The following is a 17,876-nucleotide window of genomic DNA, read 5'->3' on the forward strand; positions in this document are numbered from 1 at the left end:
ATATATCAGACTCTGGGCAAAGTGAAATTCAGCACATTCAAAGAACCGATACGCATCCATCTTATTGACTGCCTGCAATCAATTTCACTGGCCGGGTAGGATTAAATGTTGACATCGAAAATAGCAACGAAATTATGTCTTTCATCAATTTATTTATAAATGATGTTTTCCTTCAATATGTATGCCATCAGACAAACCTTTAGGCTGAACAAGTTTATTAGTGCAGCACCACGTCCATTCAATAAATATTCTATTTTTCAGACGTGGAAACTGGCCGATGTAAATGAGATGAAAAGTTTTTAGGACTAATGTTTGTAACCAGAATAATTCAAAAACCAGATCTGAAAATTTACTGGACAGAGGATACTATTTTCGGCTCGCCGATTTTTTCTAAAACCATGACACGAACCCGATTCAAAAACATTTTCGTTCTTGCACTTTGGTGACAGCAGTCATTATGAGGGGAATTCTGATAGACCGATTCGCAAAAGGCTCAGCGACCAGTTTTCAGTTGCGTACACTCCAAATCCGAAAATAGCCCTTGATGAAGGAATGTTAGCTTGGAGGGGCCGCTTGCGTTTCCGAGTTTGAAATCCAGGAAAAATTACTAAGTAAGGGATTTTGGTAAGGATGGTGTGTGAATCCCCTGTAGGGTACATATGTAAGTTGAAAATCTATGATGCAAGTGGCATGGACATCTGAGACACTATATTTGACTTACTAGATCCCTGCCTTGGCTGGAGGTATACAGTGTACATTGACAAATTTTACAATAGTGTAGGCTTAGCTAAGGAACTGAAAAATAACTTTCCTGACATTCATGCAGATAATATGCAGAAACTTCTTACAAGACAGTGAACGTAAGGAACCATCAGAAGCCGCAAATATTTCTGTGTCGCCGGTCCCATCTCAATCTTCAGCAGGCTCATCAGCATCTATGTGTAATCCAACGGTGCAACCCTTAAGCAGACCTTGGCTAATGATCCACCATTTTTGATGGGAAAATAAAAGAGCATGTGCTTCATAAATTCCCAGGCATGGAATCGGACAATTTCCCAACTAGACGGTGCAGAGTGAGCGTGAAAAGCAACGTCCGGCATCATACCAGGTGGCTCTGTGGAAAGTATGGTGTGCCTCTCCATCCAAGAAAATGTCAAACCTGGTAGCATAACCTCAAGCACTACTAGTAATCATCCTCAAGGTATGTTGAAATTTTCAATATTGTAACTACAATCATTTTCATACAGTAACATTGAATGTAAAATAGTGCACTATAGAGATGATGGAATTTAAAAAGGAGGTTTAAATCACCTGCTGAGGAACTGGTAGTCAATGTGTTAAATGGTACAAATTCTGTCAGGAAAATGGCTGATAGTGAAATTAATGCAATGGTAGTCGCTGTAGAAGTGATTGTTTCTGGGATTATTTTGCAATGCTGTTGGAGAAGAAAATTACGGTGGTTGAATAGATGATAGTGGACAAAAGTGGACATGAATTACATAGTCTCTTGAGCGATGAACTGAGGTCAGAAAATGATTCCTTAGATATCTCTCCTAGTACGCCGGTACTGCATTTGTACTTTTTACAGGATAGCTTGCAGTGGCATCTTCATGTTAGCCACCCAGTGTCTTGGAAAAGTGCGGTTTCCAACTGATGAGCCCAAGCAACACTGGGGCGAGACGATGGTACTTTAATGACTGAATTTTCTGAAGTATTAAATACCTAAGTCTTTTACTTTCAAAAACATAATAAACCACTGTATTTTGCAATATCGAAAAGTTTTGACATAATTATATATAAGCTGACATGCATACAATTTTGTAATTTAGCGGTCATGAAAGTCTACATTTTGAGATGGAACGATTTTGTTTCCATCACTATGTCATCAGAATCTGGCAGCAAAGTCACGTCTGCATTACACGTTCCTCATCTTGGCATAACTTGTTCTGTTCAAAAATAAAGCTTTTCAAAATACCTAATTGTGGGCTTAAGTATTTGCCCTGAACCTGCTCCACTCTTCTTTGACTGTTTTATCTTATTCAGGTCAGCCACAAATGAGGTACGTAAATTTTTATTTTTGTCATAATGTCGCTGGCAGTTGAAAGATCTAACATTATTCAATGCATATGCAATTCTTTCCAGAGCTTTTTATTTTTTTATTTTTTTTTCTGATATGCTTATTACAGTAATTTGGTGACATGGTATTATATAAACACATCTCTTTCTTATAGGGATTGATTTAACATTCTACTGCTAATTGGTTCCACTCCATTTTATTGCACATAAACACTGGTAGCACTACTTCAATAACCTGCCCACAACTACAATGGCTAGGAAACCGGCACAATATCTGGCATCATTTGTTGGCATGCAATCTACATGCAAGTTCATTGCTTGCCATGAGATTGCAACAGTAATGTTCACATGAGAACATTGCGTTCTTGCACCAGTTCTGGCACAAGGAATGTCTCTACCTATACAGGGCTTTGCGCTATAATCTAACTGATTTGCAGTGGAGCATTAATGGACATGAACATAAGAAATGCTTTTTAGTATAAAAGACCATTCAAGAGAAATATTCTAGCGCTTTTAACATCGCACTAACACATCAAAGGTTTTCAGCTACGTAAGGATGGGAAAGGGCTAGGATTGGGACGGTAGCGGACGTGGCCTTATTTAAGGTAAAGTCCCAGCATTTGCCAGATGTAAAACTGGGAAACCATTGAAAATCATCTTCAGAGCAGCCAAGTGGGATTCAGACTCACCATTTCCCGAATGCGAGTACACAGCTACGCGGCTAACTCACTAGGTCCAGAGATTTTATCTCCTGGATGTTCTTCTCATTAAGACAGACAGGTCAATTTCTATCTTGAGAAGAATGAAGACCAGGGCAGTTAGTGCACATGTTTGGAGGTGCACACTGGTTCTGCGCCATTAACTTCCTTTCCACAAATTGCACAGATGAATGAGATACCATGTGCCTGAAACTCTAGTAAATATAGCACAGTATCAGAGGCAGAATGTACAATTCCATATCACAACGACTGCAGACTGCACGCCGGGCGCCCCACCAGCTGGCTTATATAGCCGTGGCTGGAGCGTGTGTACTGTCCGATGTTGAAGCATCGGCAGCACTGGCGGCAGCCGCGCGGCGACCGGGGAGCAGAAGCGAGAGGCGCACTCGGAGGATCTCATCTGCAGGTGCTGACTGATGACCCTCCAGGGGCGAGCCTCGTATTTATAGAGGTCCGAGGCTTGCGGTGTACTGAAGACAGCACATCCTGGGAAGGTGCGTCCGCCAGATTGTCGGCTGATGCAATGGGGTGCCACGAGAGGCAAATGCCTCTCTGTGCAACTTTATTAATAATCTGAGTGTATAAGGCAATCACAAATGAGTTATCATGGAGGACAGCTCCGCGCCCGCACTGAAGGGTGCAGCAATATGATCATAAGGTAACAAGTCCAATTCTTGAAGCAGGTGGTGAACTCCGACGATAGCCGTCACAGTCTCGGCGACACTGATGCGGTAGGCACGCTCGAATGCCTGCGCCCAGGCGATGTTGAGGGCAGGACACACTGCAGCGATAGACCTAGGCGTGGCGTCAGTGAAGAGGCTGACGGTTGAGAGTCCGGGAGACATCCGACGCGGCATGGCAACGAAGGCGGGGGTAAGCAATCTTCGAACCCAGAAGAATTCGCCTGCGACAATATGCCGGGACAGGAAGCTAGGCCATCCCATGACCCAACCTAGCCTTGAAAGAAAGCCTGCCACCTGTTGGAGTTGATAAGAGGAAAGGTCGGGCAGCGTGTGCACAAGGGAGAGGGCGCGCTGCTGAGTAGCATAATGCATAGTGACTTCCTGACTCGGGATATCGATGGTAACGCCGAGGTAGGCGAGTATGTGAGTCGGGTGCAGCACCAACTTGGCGTAATTGGTAGTAGTTATGCCGAGGACATGAGTCAGGAAGGTGTCGATCTGCAGCATGAGAGCTGATGTTAGATCGGGACTGTGGATGAGCCAATCGTCCAAATAGGGAAACATTTGGACGCCGAACTCTTGGGTCAGAAGCTGCTGCACAGCTGTGCCCCAGCGTTGCATGATGGATGGGGCTAGGCTGTACCCCATCTGCAGGCGGGTCCAACGATACTGTCGCCCCCCGGTATAAGATACCTTAGAGGTGACGGGCGTCATGGGAAATGGGAATGTGAAAGAAGCCTGATTTAAGATCAAGCTAAATGATGAGCCGGAATGGAGGTAAGAGCCTGTGCTGGGCCGCGGAGAAAGGACAGATGATCGATGTGGTTTAACGTTCCACTAACACATCGGAGGTTTGGTGACGTAAGAGTGGGAAAAGGCTAGGATTGGGAAGGTAGCGGCCATGGTCTTAATTAAAGTAAAGCCTCAGCAATTGCTTGGTGTGAAAATGGGAAACCATGGGCAGCTGAGGGTGGGATTTAAACCCAGCATCTACTGTACTATATAGCTCAAAGCTATGCGATCCTAACTGCAAGCTCAGAAATTATGTCCTCCTCTATGTTTCCATACAGAACTAACAAAACACCTTGACTTCCTCTGGTAACAATGACATCGGTTACAGTACACAAGCCGACCATCGCCAGTTCACTCACAGGCGCCGTGAAATGCTATTACATATGTTCATTAGGGAACAAAGAAGGAGTAGAGGTGCAAAAATACTAGGTTTTTGTACTATTACCTGACGTATAGAACAATGAAGCGTACACTATATAGTACTGGCCGTACTGGCAGAGCACATGGCGACCATGTTTACTTGGTGAAGATGTTAGAGAGAGAGAGAGAGAGATAGGGAATTCATACGTGAGGTCATATTCTCTTTGCGTGAGGTAAAATGCTCATTTTCTGCTGTAACCCATGGGGTGTTTCCTAATTCAAGCCATGCCTTTCACTTTATTTTTTAAAAATCAGAGAATGTATTCTTCAAATGTAAATACATATATTGATACATTACGTTCGTCTCTCAAACCCCTTTGGCTCCTAGAAATACTTGTCTTATCTCGAGTACAAGAATGAACACTTTTAATGTCTAAATCAGAACCTAACCTACAATTTGTACCCTACTGAACAGCGAATCACACTGTACTGTCGACGACAGTAATCGTAAAGGCAAATAAATTCGCCGTGGTGTAAACAAGCTCTAACCTAACAAATAATATCATAGTATACTATATTATAGCTATAACATACTCGGTCCTTCACATATCTGGATGATCAAAACATCGAATGTGCCAATTCAGTATGCAAATTTCAATCCACAAAGCACAAACCGTCGTGACTTTGGAGCAAAACAACCCACACTTCAAGAAGAGAAATAAATAACTAAAGAACCATCCCTCCTACTCCTGTCTATAATGAAAGACTAGTACTTACGGTTTTCGCACTCTTCCAGTATTTCTGTAACGATCCAGCAACGACAGTCGGCATTAAGTTTGTTAATAAAAAAGTAGCAACATCACACTTGCGAACGAAGACTAGAATAGAATAGAAAGTATGGTAAGTGTATTTACACACATTCACTTGAACGATCTGCTATACGGCTGGTAACAGTTCAGAATGGACTAAATATAACTATTCCTAACCCTGTTACCAGCGTAGTGACGTACAGTTCAGAGGGTCCTTAGTTTGATTCTCGACTGGGCCGAGGGCAAGGTAGGAGCCGAGGAGTTGAGCCGACGCCGAGTCTGGTTATAATTCTTATAGTTCTGACAAGGGACCATCAACAATGTTAAGAAAACTTGAAACCGATTTATACACAATCCGAAAGAGCACCCCGAAATATGTAAAACCACGTGTAAAACCCTCCAATATTACTGTATATCCTATCGTGCATGTACTGTATATCATTGAGTAGTAGTAGTAGTAGTAGTAGTAGTAGTAGTAGCAGCCGTCTCATTAGATCAGGCGGGGCCTGCTCCGTGAGGATTGTAGCCCATCAGCCTATTGAGTGCTGTTTCTGGAATTATTGTTTTACTATACTGGACTGTTTTGGGATAATGATGGCCGAGTTGAATTAGCTATTGACTGGTCAGAATATGACCTAGTGATCATTGAGATTAGCGCTGTGAAGAGGAGGCGGACCTCCTGTTGATTGAATCGGATAATACGATTACAGCGCTCCTCCGGAGACCTCCGGTAGTCCTCCGATTGAATTCACTGGCGGAAAATTCAAATGCTTTGATGTGGGCAATGTTGCAACGGTGATCTTAGGAGGAATTACAATTTAGATTTCAGTACTAATTCCACAGATGCATGTGTTCCCCTACGTTTGTCATTCAAATGATGTAGTCGTTTCAAGATCGCCGCATTATTTGTTACGTTATGAATAACAGATTTTGATCTGCTGACGTTCAGTTTGCAATAGGTGCAGGTGGATAGAATACTGTAGATTGAATATTGGCATATATTATACTGTTGCAAATGCGTTAACAATATTATTAATACTGGTAGTAAAATAGTTTAAGTGGTAATTATATTCCATTGCATGTAAACATGTATTATATACGATGTTCTTACATTAATTATACTCGTAGCTCATTTATTACGGAACAGTACATCCGGCTCCATGGCTAAATGGTTAGCGTGCTGGCCTTTGGTCACAGGGGTCCCGGGTTCGATTCCCGGCAGGTTCGGGAATTTTGACCTTAATTGGCTAATTTCGCTGGCGCTGGAACTGGGTGTATGTGTCGTCTTCATCATCATTTCATCCACATCACAACGCGCAGATCGCCTAAAGACATCAAATCAAAGGACCTGCATCTAGTGAGCCGAACTTGTCCTCAGACACTCTCGGCACTAAAAGTCATACGCCATTTCAATTTTTACTGAAGAGTACGAACTGACTGAAACAGGGCCGGGAGATAGTAGGTTCGAATCCCACTATCGGCAGCCCTGAAAATGGTTTTCCGTGGTTTCCCATTTTCACACCAGGCAAATGCTGGGGCTGTACCTTACTTAAGGCCACGGCCGCTTCCTTCCAACTCCTAGTCCTTTCCTATCCCATCGTCGCCATAAGACCTATCTGTGTCGGTGCGACGTAAAGCCCCTAGCAGAAGAAGAAGAAGAAACAGGGCCGGATTAAGAGGGGGGCTAAAGGGGCTGCAGCTCCGGGCCCCGCGAGCCAAGGGGCCCCGGCCTTTGGCCAAACCTAAAATTGTATAAAAAGGCCTTCTGCTCCACCTCCGTGCATGTATATGAATATTTACGCTCGCAAAGTATCGAACACGCACTCATCCTTCCTTCTTATCAGTTGTCCGCGTTAGTATTTCATTACTGCTAGAATCAATTACCGTCCAGAGACACGAATCCTCGCTACTTACGCGCTGTAATTATTGTAAAGGTTATTGTTGACAAAAATTTAAATCTGGTAGCTTGCGAGTACGGGCAGAGGGGGAAGGGGGTGAAGAGGTCTAGGAAGTGAGCTGGAGGAGACAGGGGAAGCACGGTGGAATGTGCATGTATACTATATCTTTGCATCAGGAAGAGAACTTCCAGTTCACCTCTGATTATTGAACCATTCGTAAGTTACAAATGTAATATTTTTGTAAAATTGATAGAAAATATCCTAGTGGTGCCAAAAAACGTAAGTTCTATTTTGTATGTCGATTTGATAGTGATGATGAGACAAATGTGAAATATCTTTTGGCATTATGAAATATTAACGTGAAAAATAGAGAAAAATTGTAGTCTATTTCAATACTTCCCTATTCATCAATTTAAGTGCAAGTAGTTCTATAACGACTTCAGTATGCTAGTCGTACGTGATGTTACGAAGAAGGGGCCCCACATTTTTAAATAGCCCAGGGCCTCCAAACTCCTTAATCCAGCACTGGATTGAAACTGGTTATATGCTGTACCGGGCTGAGTAGTTCAGACGGTAGAGCGCTGGCCTTCTGACCTCAAGCTTGCGGTTTCAATTCCGACTTTGCTCGGCGGTACCTGAAGGTGGTCAGGTGTACCGGCAGTAGCGGCGATTGGGAATTAGAAGTAGGGGGGAAATGTAAAAACATATAGCGGGGGGGGGGGTATATACGTTACACATTAAAACTGAAAAAACCGCTACTAAATTGAATTTCGACAGAGAGGTAAAGATTCTCAGCCTACCAACTTATCTGTGTTGATAATATTTATTTGAGATTTTGATTCAATACTATACAATAAAACTTTCACGAGAGGAACAATATTACACATGTATTACAATTAAATAGACGTACGGCGTGATTATATAATTAAAATCATTTAGTATTTGACTACAAACTAAAAAAAAAAAAAAACTAACTGACACTAAATAGACTGCCAGACTAACGAATGCACGCGTACCCTTCCTCACAGCACATACAAAGTCTCCACTACAATACTCGCTGTGGCGCTATACAAATCGGTTAACCGCGTGAACGACTTTGTTGCGAATTTCCGCTAATAATTTCGTTATTAATTAAAGCAAATAATTAGCTGATAAGACAACAAGGCTTGTACAAATTGCTTGTTTTAATAATTCCTATAATACCTTGTTTCATCCAGCTAAAATGGAATACAAATGTAAAGTTTTCTCCACAAAGTAGGGGGGCGACTGTCCCCTCTCGCCCCCCCCCCCCCTAATCGCCGCTACTGTACCGGTACATGAAAGAACTCCTGTGGGACAAAATGTCGGCACCTTAACGTCACAGAAAACCACAGAAGTGGTTATGGGAGTACAATAATAATAATAATAATAATAATAATAATAATAATAATAATAATAATAATCCTTCCATCAATTTACCCTCCAGGGTTGGGTGTTCCCTCGGATGCAGAGAGGGATCCCACCTATACCGCCTCAAGGACAGTGTCCTGGAGCGTGAGACTTTGGGTTTTGTTTTATGTCGCACCGACACAGATAAGTCTTATGGCGACGATGGGATAGGGAAGGTTTGGGAGTGGAAACGAAGCGGCCGTGGCCTTCAGTTAGGTACCATCCCGGCATTTTCCTGGAGGAGAAGTGGGAAACCACGGAAAACCATCTTCAAGGCTGCCGACAGTGGGATTCGATCCCACTATCTTCCGGATGAAAGTGGGTTCGAACCCCACTGTCGGCAGCTCTGAAGATGGTTTTACGTCGTTTTCCATTTTCACGCCTAGAAATTACTCTCCTTAGCCGTTCCTATCACATCGTCGTCATAAGACGGCATGACGTAAAGCAAATTTTTACAAAAGTAATCGACAAATGAAACACGAACGATAAATGAGAATGTATATATTTCCTATATTCTCTTTCGTCATACTTATAAAGCAGTATTTACTATGTCGCTAGCACATCCGTTGCGCACCACGGATGGAACGGCAAGCGAGGCACACATTCAGTACTGTTGCTCCGTCCTCCGCTCGCGTGCCGAAGCACCGATTGGTTTCCCAGCAACTGTTTACTACCGGAGAATACCGGAGGGAGCGCTCACTCGCACTACCGATTGCAATCATAGGAGCAACTGCTCCATTCCCAGCTCTATTCGCAACAGTAGCTCCGAGTGTAAGGACTTAGTGGGCTGTAATTTCAAACTTACGTCCATGAATGTAGGCGCCCTATAAAAATCGTTACCTACATAAACCAAAAATTGATCTATATCACCGATATTCCATACAATACCCCTTAACAAAGAACGTATAGTCATTCAGAATAATTAATGCATCCTTTCATTTGTTATCAAGAAAATGCAATTAAATCGACATATAATACATACCCCATATACCTGTAGGTATAAACCCTGTAGATACAACAAACAATATATCTTAATAGGTTCAGTTGTTCTTCAGAAAAGTACAGGCCCTACCTGTGCAGAACTTACACAGTGGTTCGTTCATTATTATTATCATTATTATGGAAATATTCCCATTATATTGGCGCTAGAATACAGTAATTTCAAGTTAAATTTGAATTCGTTTTTAATTTCTGGACATATGTAAAACACGTGAAAGACGTGGCAGAAGTAAGGGATGATTATTTACGAGCGGAGGGAGGAGTTCAAGCGGTTCAAATCTGTAAATGCTGCTCTGTAAAACATGGCACAAATGACTCCTAACCACTGGTCTTGCGGTGTAGGTGGCAACGCGTCCGCCTGTCACTCGGCGGCCCGGGGTTCGATTCCCGGCCAGATCAGCTTTTTAATTGTAAATTATTAATATCCCTGGCCTGGGGACTGGGTGTTTGTGTCATCCTTAACGTTCCTTTCCTCGCATTCAACACTTTACCCTACCGCCATTTACATAATACACGCAGGTTTCCTCATATATGGTGCAAATAGGGGCAAAGGATCTTCATAGGTCGACGCCCCGAACAAATAGCATTAAAAAAAGTTAAAGAAGGAGTGTAGTTTCGCGCAAAAACAGCGACAAGTCATAAATTCCTGTGAAAATGCTCGTTCATTCCTCCCGTATGAAGTTCACACTACGCGCTTCTCATTCAATGTTTTTTTTTCTTTGCTAGTTGTTTTACGTCGCACCAACACGGATAGGTCTTATGCGACGATGGGATAGGAAAGGTCTAGGAAGTGGAAGGAAGCGGCCGTGGCTTTAATTAAGGTACAGTCCCGGCATTTGCCTGGAGTGAAAATGAGAAACCACGGAGAACCATCGTCAGGGCTGCCGACAGTGGGGCTCGAACCCATCATCTCCCGAATACCATCTTCAGGGTTGCCGGCAATGGGGTTCGAATCCACTATCTCCCGGATGCAATCTCACAGCTGCGCGCCCCTAACCACACGGCCAACTCGCTTGGTCGTACCGACTGTAACAGCCTGCCTGTATATTGGTGGGAAGTAGCTGGGGTGTAAGATAACTTTCTTCTTTAGCATGCCATTCCTCTGGTTCATACATTTTCTGATATATCTGGTACGTAACACACTGGTTTATCATTGTATTCGAGCTATAAAATCCCTACTCTGAGCCACTGATTGGAATGAGTAGTGTGCACATTTAACGAAATAATGACAGAGGAGTGGTCACGGCAGTCTGCGACCTGGTTATTCCAGTTCTGGAACTTTGGACTCTTAGATCGGCACCGTAGTACTGTTCGTTGAAACTGAGAAAGTGTGCGGTTTTTCATTTGATCGAGTATTTTATATTACAACATTGCTTTCAATCGCTACATTCCTACTGACGTTTTTGTAATGACCTATGTTGAATTCAGTTAGGAAAACCACCAAGTCAGTCTTTCTGAGAATCCCGTAGCGAAGCACGGGTACATCAGCTAATAATAATAATAATAATAATAATAATAATAATAATAATAATAATAATAATAATAATATTGGCTTTACGTCCCACTAACTACTTATAAGGTTTTCGGGGACGCCGTGATGCCAGAATTTGGTTACGCAGGAGTTCTTTTACGTGTAATTAAATCTACCAACACGAGGCAGACGAATTTGAGCATCTTCAAATATCACCGGACTGAGCCAGAATCGAACCTGCGAAGTTGGGGTCAGAAAGCCAATGCCTCAAACGTCCGAGCCACTCAGCCCGGCATGCAATGATAATAGTATTAATAATTTCATAGCGAAGTAATTTACAGTCACGGACAAGGCCTAAATTATAACATGTTTATATTTAAGAAAATACATAATTATGTTTGTACGTAAGAATGCTATGTGTAATATCGATAAATAGTTAAGGTATTAACTGAGGGGCCTAGTTTCGCACAATAGTAGCGACAAGTTTTAAATTCCTGAGAAAATGCTCTTCCATTTCTCCCGTACCAAGTTCACACTAAGTTTACGCGCTTGTCATTCAATCGGAGGTTCTGTTACATAATTATTATGTCTGTACGTAAGAATGCTAGGCCTATTTGTAATATCGCCAAATAACTGAAGTATTAACCGAGGGGCGTAGTTTTTCACATTAATAGCGACAAGTTATAAATTCCTGTACAAATGTTCGTTCATTTCTCCCGTGCCAAGTTCAAACTACGCGCTTGCAATTCAATCGGAGGTTCTCCGGAGGCAAACGATTGAAAGCGCCCGGAGCCTCCGCTCCGTAAACAACCGCTCCGTTAACAGCGCTAATTGAGATCATTGATTTTTTTTTTTTTTTTCTTCGGGGGGGCCCCCGAAGCCCGCTCCCCCCGCGTGACCAACGACTCAATCTACATGGCCTCCGACATGCTATTATTTCTAAGAAGAAGAAAGAGATAGCAGGGAAGAGTGGGAAGTGATACAAGGAGTATCTGCCGGTTTCCGAGTCAGACTCGCTACCACGGCAAAGTTTGTGTTGGTTGGATAGTGTTAAGGTATGGTATTGAAGGGTCAGGGAAAAACCACATAGGCAGAAAGAAGAAAGAGCCTACATGTAAAACCTGACATCTTGTGATAGCACATGCAAGGATGTGGGCTGGAAAAAGACCAGAGGTTGTGTTAGTTAGGAACAGGTAACATGCACAAAACATAAACCAATTCCTCGCCATTCCATCGCCTGGGGATCAGTCCGTCTGGGCACTGCTGGGACTAGCGCGGTCCTTGCCGGCTGCGGAGCCATGCGTCAAGTACCACTAGGGCCTGTCGCACGACTCCACCTCCTTGGGGTACCTCGTACCCAGTCTCCGATCCCGGAGAATGAGGCCAAGCCCGCCGAGGCGGGGGCCTCCTGGAATGGGGTGGGTCATGGCGCCGGGCCTCCCTCCTCTCTGCCCGCGCCATGGCCCTGTAGACTGGGCAACTGCGGTGGGAGGCCGGGTGGCCCCCCGCGCAGTTGGCGCACACCGGCGCCTCCTTAAGTGTTGCGCAGGCCGTGTAGTGGTGATCACCACCACAGCGGTTGCACTTCACTTGGAGTCCACAGCTAACTTGACGGTGGCCCCACCTCAGACAGCGGAAACACTGCAAGAGCTGCTGAGGGGGACGTTTGACTCTCACCTGACTGCCGCTTCCCGCTGAGGTCCTCTCCTGATTGGCTCCTCGGTTGACTGCTGTCCTGGGAGCAGTCCTGGGTTGCGGCTTGGCGGTCCTCTCCTGGTGAGCCAGCGACGCCTTCTGCTTCCTGGTGCGGCGGCGTCTTCTTCTTCTTCTTCCCGGGGGTTGCTTCTCGGCGGGGGAAGAGGCCTCGTCCTGGTGGCCCTCCTTCCGGCCTGGTGACCCCAGGGTAGCTGATGGTTCCGCTGCGTCGCCGTCTTCTTCCTTCTCCTGGCTGGCGGCGGCGGCGTCGGTCGCTGCTAACGCTTGACTGCGTTCCCTGTCCTGTGGGGCGCACATCGAGGTCTGCAGCTCGACAGACGTGCTGTCAGGCTGGGCCTGGACAGCAATCTCAGAACGCCAGGGGGGCGTCCTCCTCCACAGAAGTCGCACAGTCGCGACGCCAGGGGGCGTCATGCCCCACCTCCGTGGTGGAGTCGCTGGTCGCCGGCTGGGTGGCCAGGACTAGGTCGGTATTAACCGCCCTATTCCTTAGCCTCCTCGGCGTCTCCCTGGTCTCCGTCGCGGCCCTGACTGCGCCGGTGTTCATCCCTGGCACTCCGTCCCTCCCTGGTAGACGGATGACCTGGAACAGAGAAGAAAGCTCCCTCTCTGCGTCGCGCATCCGCTCCTGGTCGTGATGCCTGATGATGAGGCCTCCTGGTAGGAAGCTCTCGACGGCCATGGTTGTCGAGATGATCCTGCCTCCTCGGCGAGGGCGCCGCATTCTGTCCAGGACGAGGCCCCGTTCAGAAGTTACAGGGCGCCCCGGCCTGTAGTACACGAGCAGCGCTTCGTGCGCCGGGTCGGTGTAGCCTTCGGAGAAGAAGAAGCCGTTAGGGGGGTCACACCCGTCCCTGTAAGGCTCCGTCTCCACCTCGATCTCTGGGTCCTCCTGTGGCAGCTCCGGCTCGGGTGCCGGGGTCTCCGGCACAGGTTCCAGCGTCTGCGGCTCCGTGTTGCTCTCCGGTGTCGGTGTCATGCCGGTGAAGAGATCTCGGAGCAAGTGCCCGATCGCCACCGCCCGTTCCTGGGTCGTCATCGTATCCGCCTGGTTGTCCATCCTGGTCCTCCTGTAACAAACTCTGAAAGAGAAAGAGAGCGAGCACTGAGAAGTGCTCAGCTCAGACAATGCTCTTTCGAAGATGTACTAACAAGTACAGCTGCCTGACTAGTACTGGGAAAGTACAGAGCGCCTGGCAAGGAGAGAGAGAGCGAGCGGGAGGAACACGTCCTTCCACTACGGCTGTCGAACTCGTCCTAACGTCGAGATCATTGACATTTGATGCAAAGAGGATAGAATGGTTTGATGTATATTATATACGAGCTACAGGGCGGTAAAGATGAGCGGGTGGGGGTCGTCAGTGTCCAATCGGAGTGAAGTTATTTTGAACTGTTGGCGAAGCGGGCGAGTGGGGAGGGAGAGAGAGAGAGAGAGTGAGCGAGCGGGCGAGTGCTTGGGGGTGAAGAGGTTGTAGAGAGGGAGACATCACTGTGGTCGTGGTGTGGTGTGATGTGAGAGAGTGAGTGGAGTGAGAGTTGATGAGAGTGAAGGCATCGTGTACGGGTCTTTCCGAAGTAAGCTTCTACCTATCAAAATGAACCCTCTTAACGTAGCGAATGCGTTATATAATCACTTTAAAGAAAAGAATTTCCAGCTCTCCGTTTTAACCGAAGAAGATAAGACAATGTTTCAGTATTTAGTAGATATATTAGAGTCTGATGCAGAAATAATATACACGCAGACTTTAGATCCTATTAAACACGAACCAGTATCTGAAACAGTGTCTGTGCCCGACGAATACGAATCTCCATCAGAAGAATCTACTTCATCTTCATCAAAACAGGAATTAACATCAGAAGGTTCACAGAGCCCGGAAAAACATAGAGTAGAATGGTCACTGGAAGAAAAAAGAAAGGTTATAAACACATGGTTGAGTGCAAAGAAGCGGAAGCCAAAGCAAACATTTCCTCACTTATCATGGAACTCGATGAAAAACAGATATCCTCGATTGAAGCACGAGACGCAGTTGTACCGTTTTAAGGAAGATATTGCAAAAGCGGATTATAAATATAAGCAATTGTAGGAGTTGGTGTTCACTACATTTATGGAAGCTCGCGCAAACAACTTGATAGTGCACGATATGAACTTATAAAAAAGACCTTTTCCGTATATTTCTGGAGCTGACAATTTTACCTCGCACTGGTCCATAACCTCCGTGGCTCAGGCGGCAGCGCGTCGGCCTCACCGCTGGGTTCCGTGGTTCAAATCCCGGTCACTCCATGTGAGATTTGTGCTGGACAAAGCGGAGGGGGGCAGGGTTTCCTCCGGGTACTCCGGTTTTCCCCGTCATCTTCCATTCCACTCATTTCATTGCCCCAGAGGAGTGCGACAGGCTTCGGCAGCCGGCACATTTCCTCCTATCCTTGCCGCAAGATCGGGGCTTCATTCGTTCCATCCCTAACAGGTTTTTCATTTCACTGGTCCATCGAACTGTTTACTGTTGGATTCCTTTCATTAAATAACTATGAAATTGAGATGTTAAAAGTGCAAATCATTCCAACAAAAACAACTTTTTTCCGAATGTTCAAAACAATGGACTGACATCTCTGTGATTCCGGTGTGTTCAATAATATCGATGTGAACTTGCAACAGCGTATTATTATCAAACGCATTAAGAAACAATTAATAATGTTCACCGCGCTTCCGTTGTCACACAGACATGGGTGGAAATTAGAGGGCCTAATTAGCACAAGTGAAACTTTTGAAAATAGCACAGACTATTGTATTAGAAAAGGAACTGGTGCAGTACTTGCGAATTCCTTATGAAGGACAATAATAAAAGTGATCAGCTGTCTTTACTCAAGTGTTGCTGGAGCAAGAAGCTATTGTGTTTCGAACATTTATTTATTAATTTTCATTATCATTCACAAGAGACTGAATATCTTGAAGGGGATTAAACACGACTGCCACATTATTGGTGAGTACATTAATCAGTACCTACCGGCACACCAGTGTTTAAATGCTGACCTTGAATATTTTTATCCCTCATGCGATTACAACACAACCGCAGGTTAGTAGTACTGTATTTAATTGTGTCTTTAAAAGATGCATAAATTAATTCCAAGTTTTGTGATTACTGCGTTACGTTTTAAAATAAATGAATTAACAGGTGTACAACGTTCACACGGTTCATTGCAGTCACAGTGCTGTCTAACTCCCCCCCTCTTCTCACTCTCACTGACCGGGCAAGTTGGCCGTGCGGTCAGGGGCGCGTAGTTGTGAGCTCGCATCCGGGAGATAGTGGGTTCGAACCCCACTGTCGGCAGCCCTGAAGATGGTTTTCCGTGGTTTCCCATTTTCACTCCAGGCAAATGCGGGGGCTGTACTTTAATTAAGGCCACGGCCGCTTCCTTCCCATTCCTGTCCCATCGTCGCCATAAGACCTATCTGTGTCGGTGCGAAGTTAAGCAAAATAGCAAAAAAAAAATTATCTCTTACATCGTGCCAGCAGTTCGCTCCGATTGACACTGACAACCTCCACCCGAAAATCTTTACTACCCTGTAACTCGTATTTAGAGTGGCGGTGTATAAATCGGTTTCAAGTTTTCTTAGCATTGATGGTCGCTTGTGAGACTTAAGACTGGATGATTGTGTTCGTTCAACGCAGTTATCTTCATTTACACATTCTGAATTGCTTGCCACCACAGCCCTCAACATAGGGTTGGTGCGAGGGAGGGCATCCGGCCATAAAACTGCCAGATTTATGCGATATGGTGTGGAAATAGCGGCAGAAGAAATATTGCCGATTAATGTTTTTTATTTTTTATTTTATGTATGAAAACGCGCTAGATCTGTTAACTCTTACTAGATTGATTTTTCCACCTGTAGGTCTACTCGGCTATATGAAACAACATTTATTCAAAGAAGATGGATCAAAGAGGACGTATCATGGTTACGGTACACAAGCCGGCTATCGCCAGTTCACTCGTAGGCGCCGTCATATGCTGTTAAATATGTTCATTATGGTACAAGGAAGGAGTAGAGGTGCGAAAATACTAGGTTTTTGTATTATTACCTGCAGTAGTGAACTGACAAAGTCGAGTTTACCGTTTGCCAGTACCGGGTTTCGAACCTCTGGACTACAGGCTAGACAGTATATATTCGAAGCTTTAGATTACGCATTAAATCTATAGTTTAACTAACTACCGTACTTGGAAATAGTGAGATTATAAGAGAACCCCTTCATGATGTGATTAATATAATCGTCCAGGTTGGTCCTTCATAGCAAACTTTTTTACAAGAGGCGAGGTTAATTCTTCAGTCCAAGTTCAGTCTTACATTAATGGTTGACCTTGAGAGCTGTTCTACGGAGCCGTGCTGCACGTTCGGCGTTCGGCAATCAGCTGACGAGCAAACAAATCACGAACCCTCCAATGCGTCACTTGAATACTACTTGTTGGATGGCTGATAAGATAACATAAGAAACTGAAGTTGTTAGGTAACAGTATTAGCAACAGCAATTTTCCAAAATGCCGCTTAAATTTTGTGCCAATTTATCGTTTATGTTTCAAGAAACAAAATGCCTGCTCGAGCGGTATGACCTCGCGAAAAGAGCAGGTTTCCGTGCTGTAGAATGTGCATTTCCTTATGATTATTCTGTAGAAGATGTAAAAACCACCAAAGAGAAGGCTGGTGTTGAACAGATTTTGATCAACGTGTTTGTAGGTAAGTAATATATGAACAAAATATGTATTTTGAATTAGATTTTTCAGCAGTTAATTTCTAATCTTCTTCTTCTTCTCCTCTTATTATTATTAGAGGGCGGATGTTGATGACCAAAAATCCTAAAAATGATCAATAATATGCCCTTAAATTTATGAAAAAATGCTATGAAATAACTCAAAAAATCTTAAAATTACTTGAC

The 17,876-nt window shown here is 44.6% G+C and overlaps 2 protein-coding genes across 6 annotated transcripts in view; one reads left to right on the forward strand and one right to left on the reverse strand.

Annotated features, from left to right (window-relative positions):
* AlaRS-m (alanine--tRNA ligase, mitochondrial) overlaps window positions 1-15,921 on the reverse strand; it is a 202,115-nt gene extending 186,194 nt beyond the window's left edge. The window contains exon 1 of one of the 5 annotated variants that reach the window (XR_011018257.1): window positions 5,408-5,782. The gene's annotated coding sequence lies outside the window, so the exon portion shown is untranslated. Of the gene's footprint in view, window positions 1-5,224; window positions 5,298-5,407; window positions 5,783-14,718 lie in introns of those variants that run through there. The other 4 variants (XM_067147031.2, XM_067147030.2, XM_067147029.2 and 1 more) reach the window with 4 other exon arrangements.
* A 1,376-nt stretch (window positions 15,922-17,297) lies between these two features.
* Gip (hydroxypyruvate isomerase-like protein Gip) overlaps window positions 17,298-17,876 on the forward strand; it is a 48,437-nt gene continuing 47,858 nt past the window's right edge. Inside the window, exon 1 of the mRNA XM_067147034.2 lies at window positions 17,298-17,677. Coding sequence (XP_067003135.1) covers window positions 17,482-17,677 — 196 coding nt within the window. The 5' untranslated portion in view covers window positions 17,298-17,481. The remainder of the gene's footprint in view (window positions 17,678-17,876) is intronic.

Source organism: Anabrus simplex, chromosome 5 (assembly GCF_040414725.1).
Source record: "Anabrus simplex isolate iqAnaSimp1 chromosome 5, ASM4041472v1, whole genome shotgun sequence".
NCBI classification, from domain to species: domain Eukaryota; kingdom Metazoa; phylum Arthropoda; class Insecta; order Orthoptera; family Tettigoniidae; genus Anabrus; species Anabrus simplex.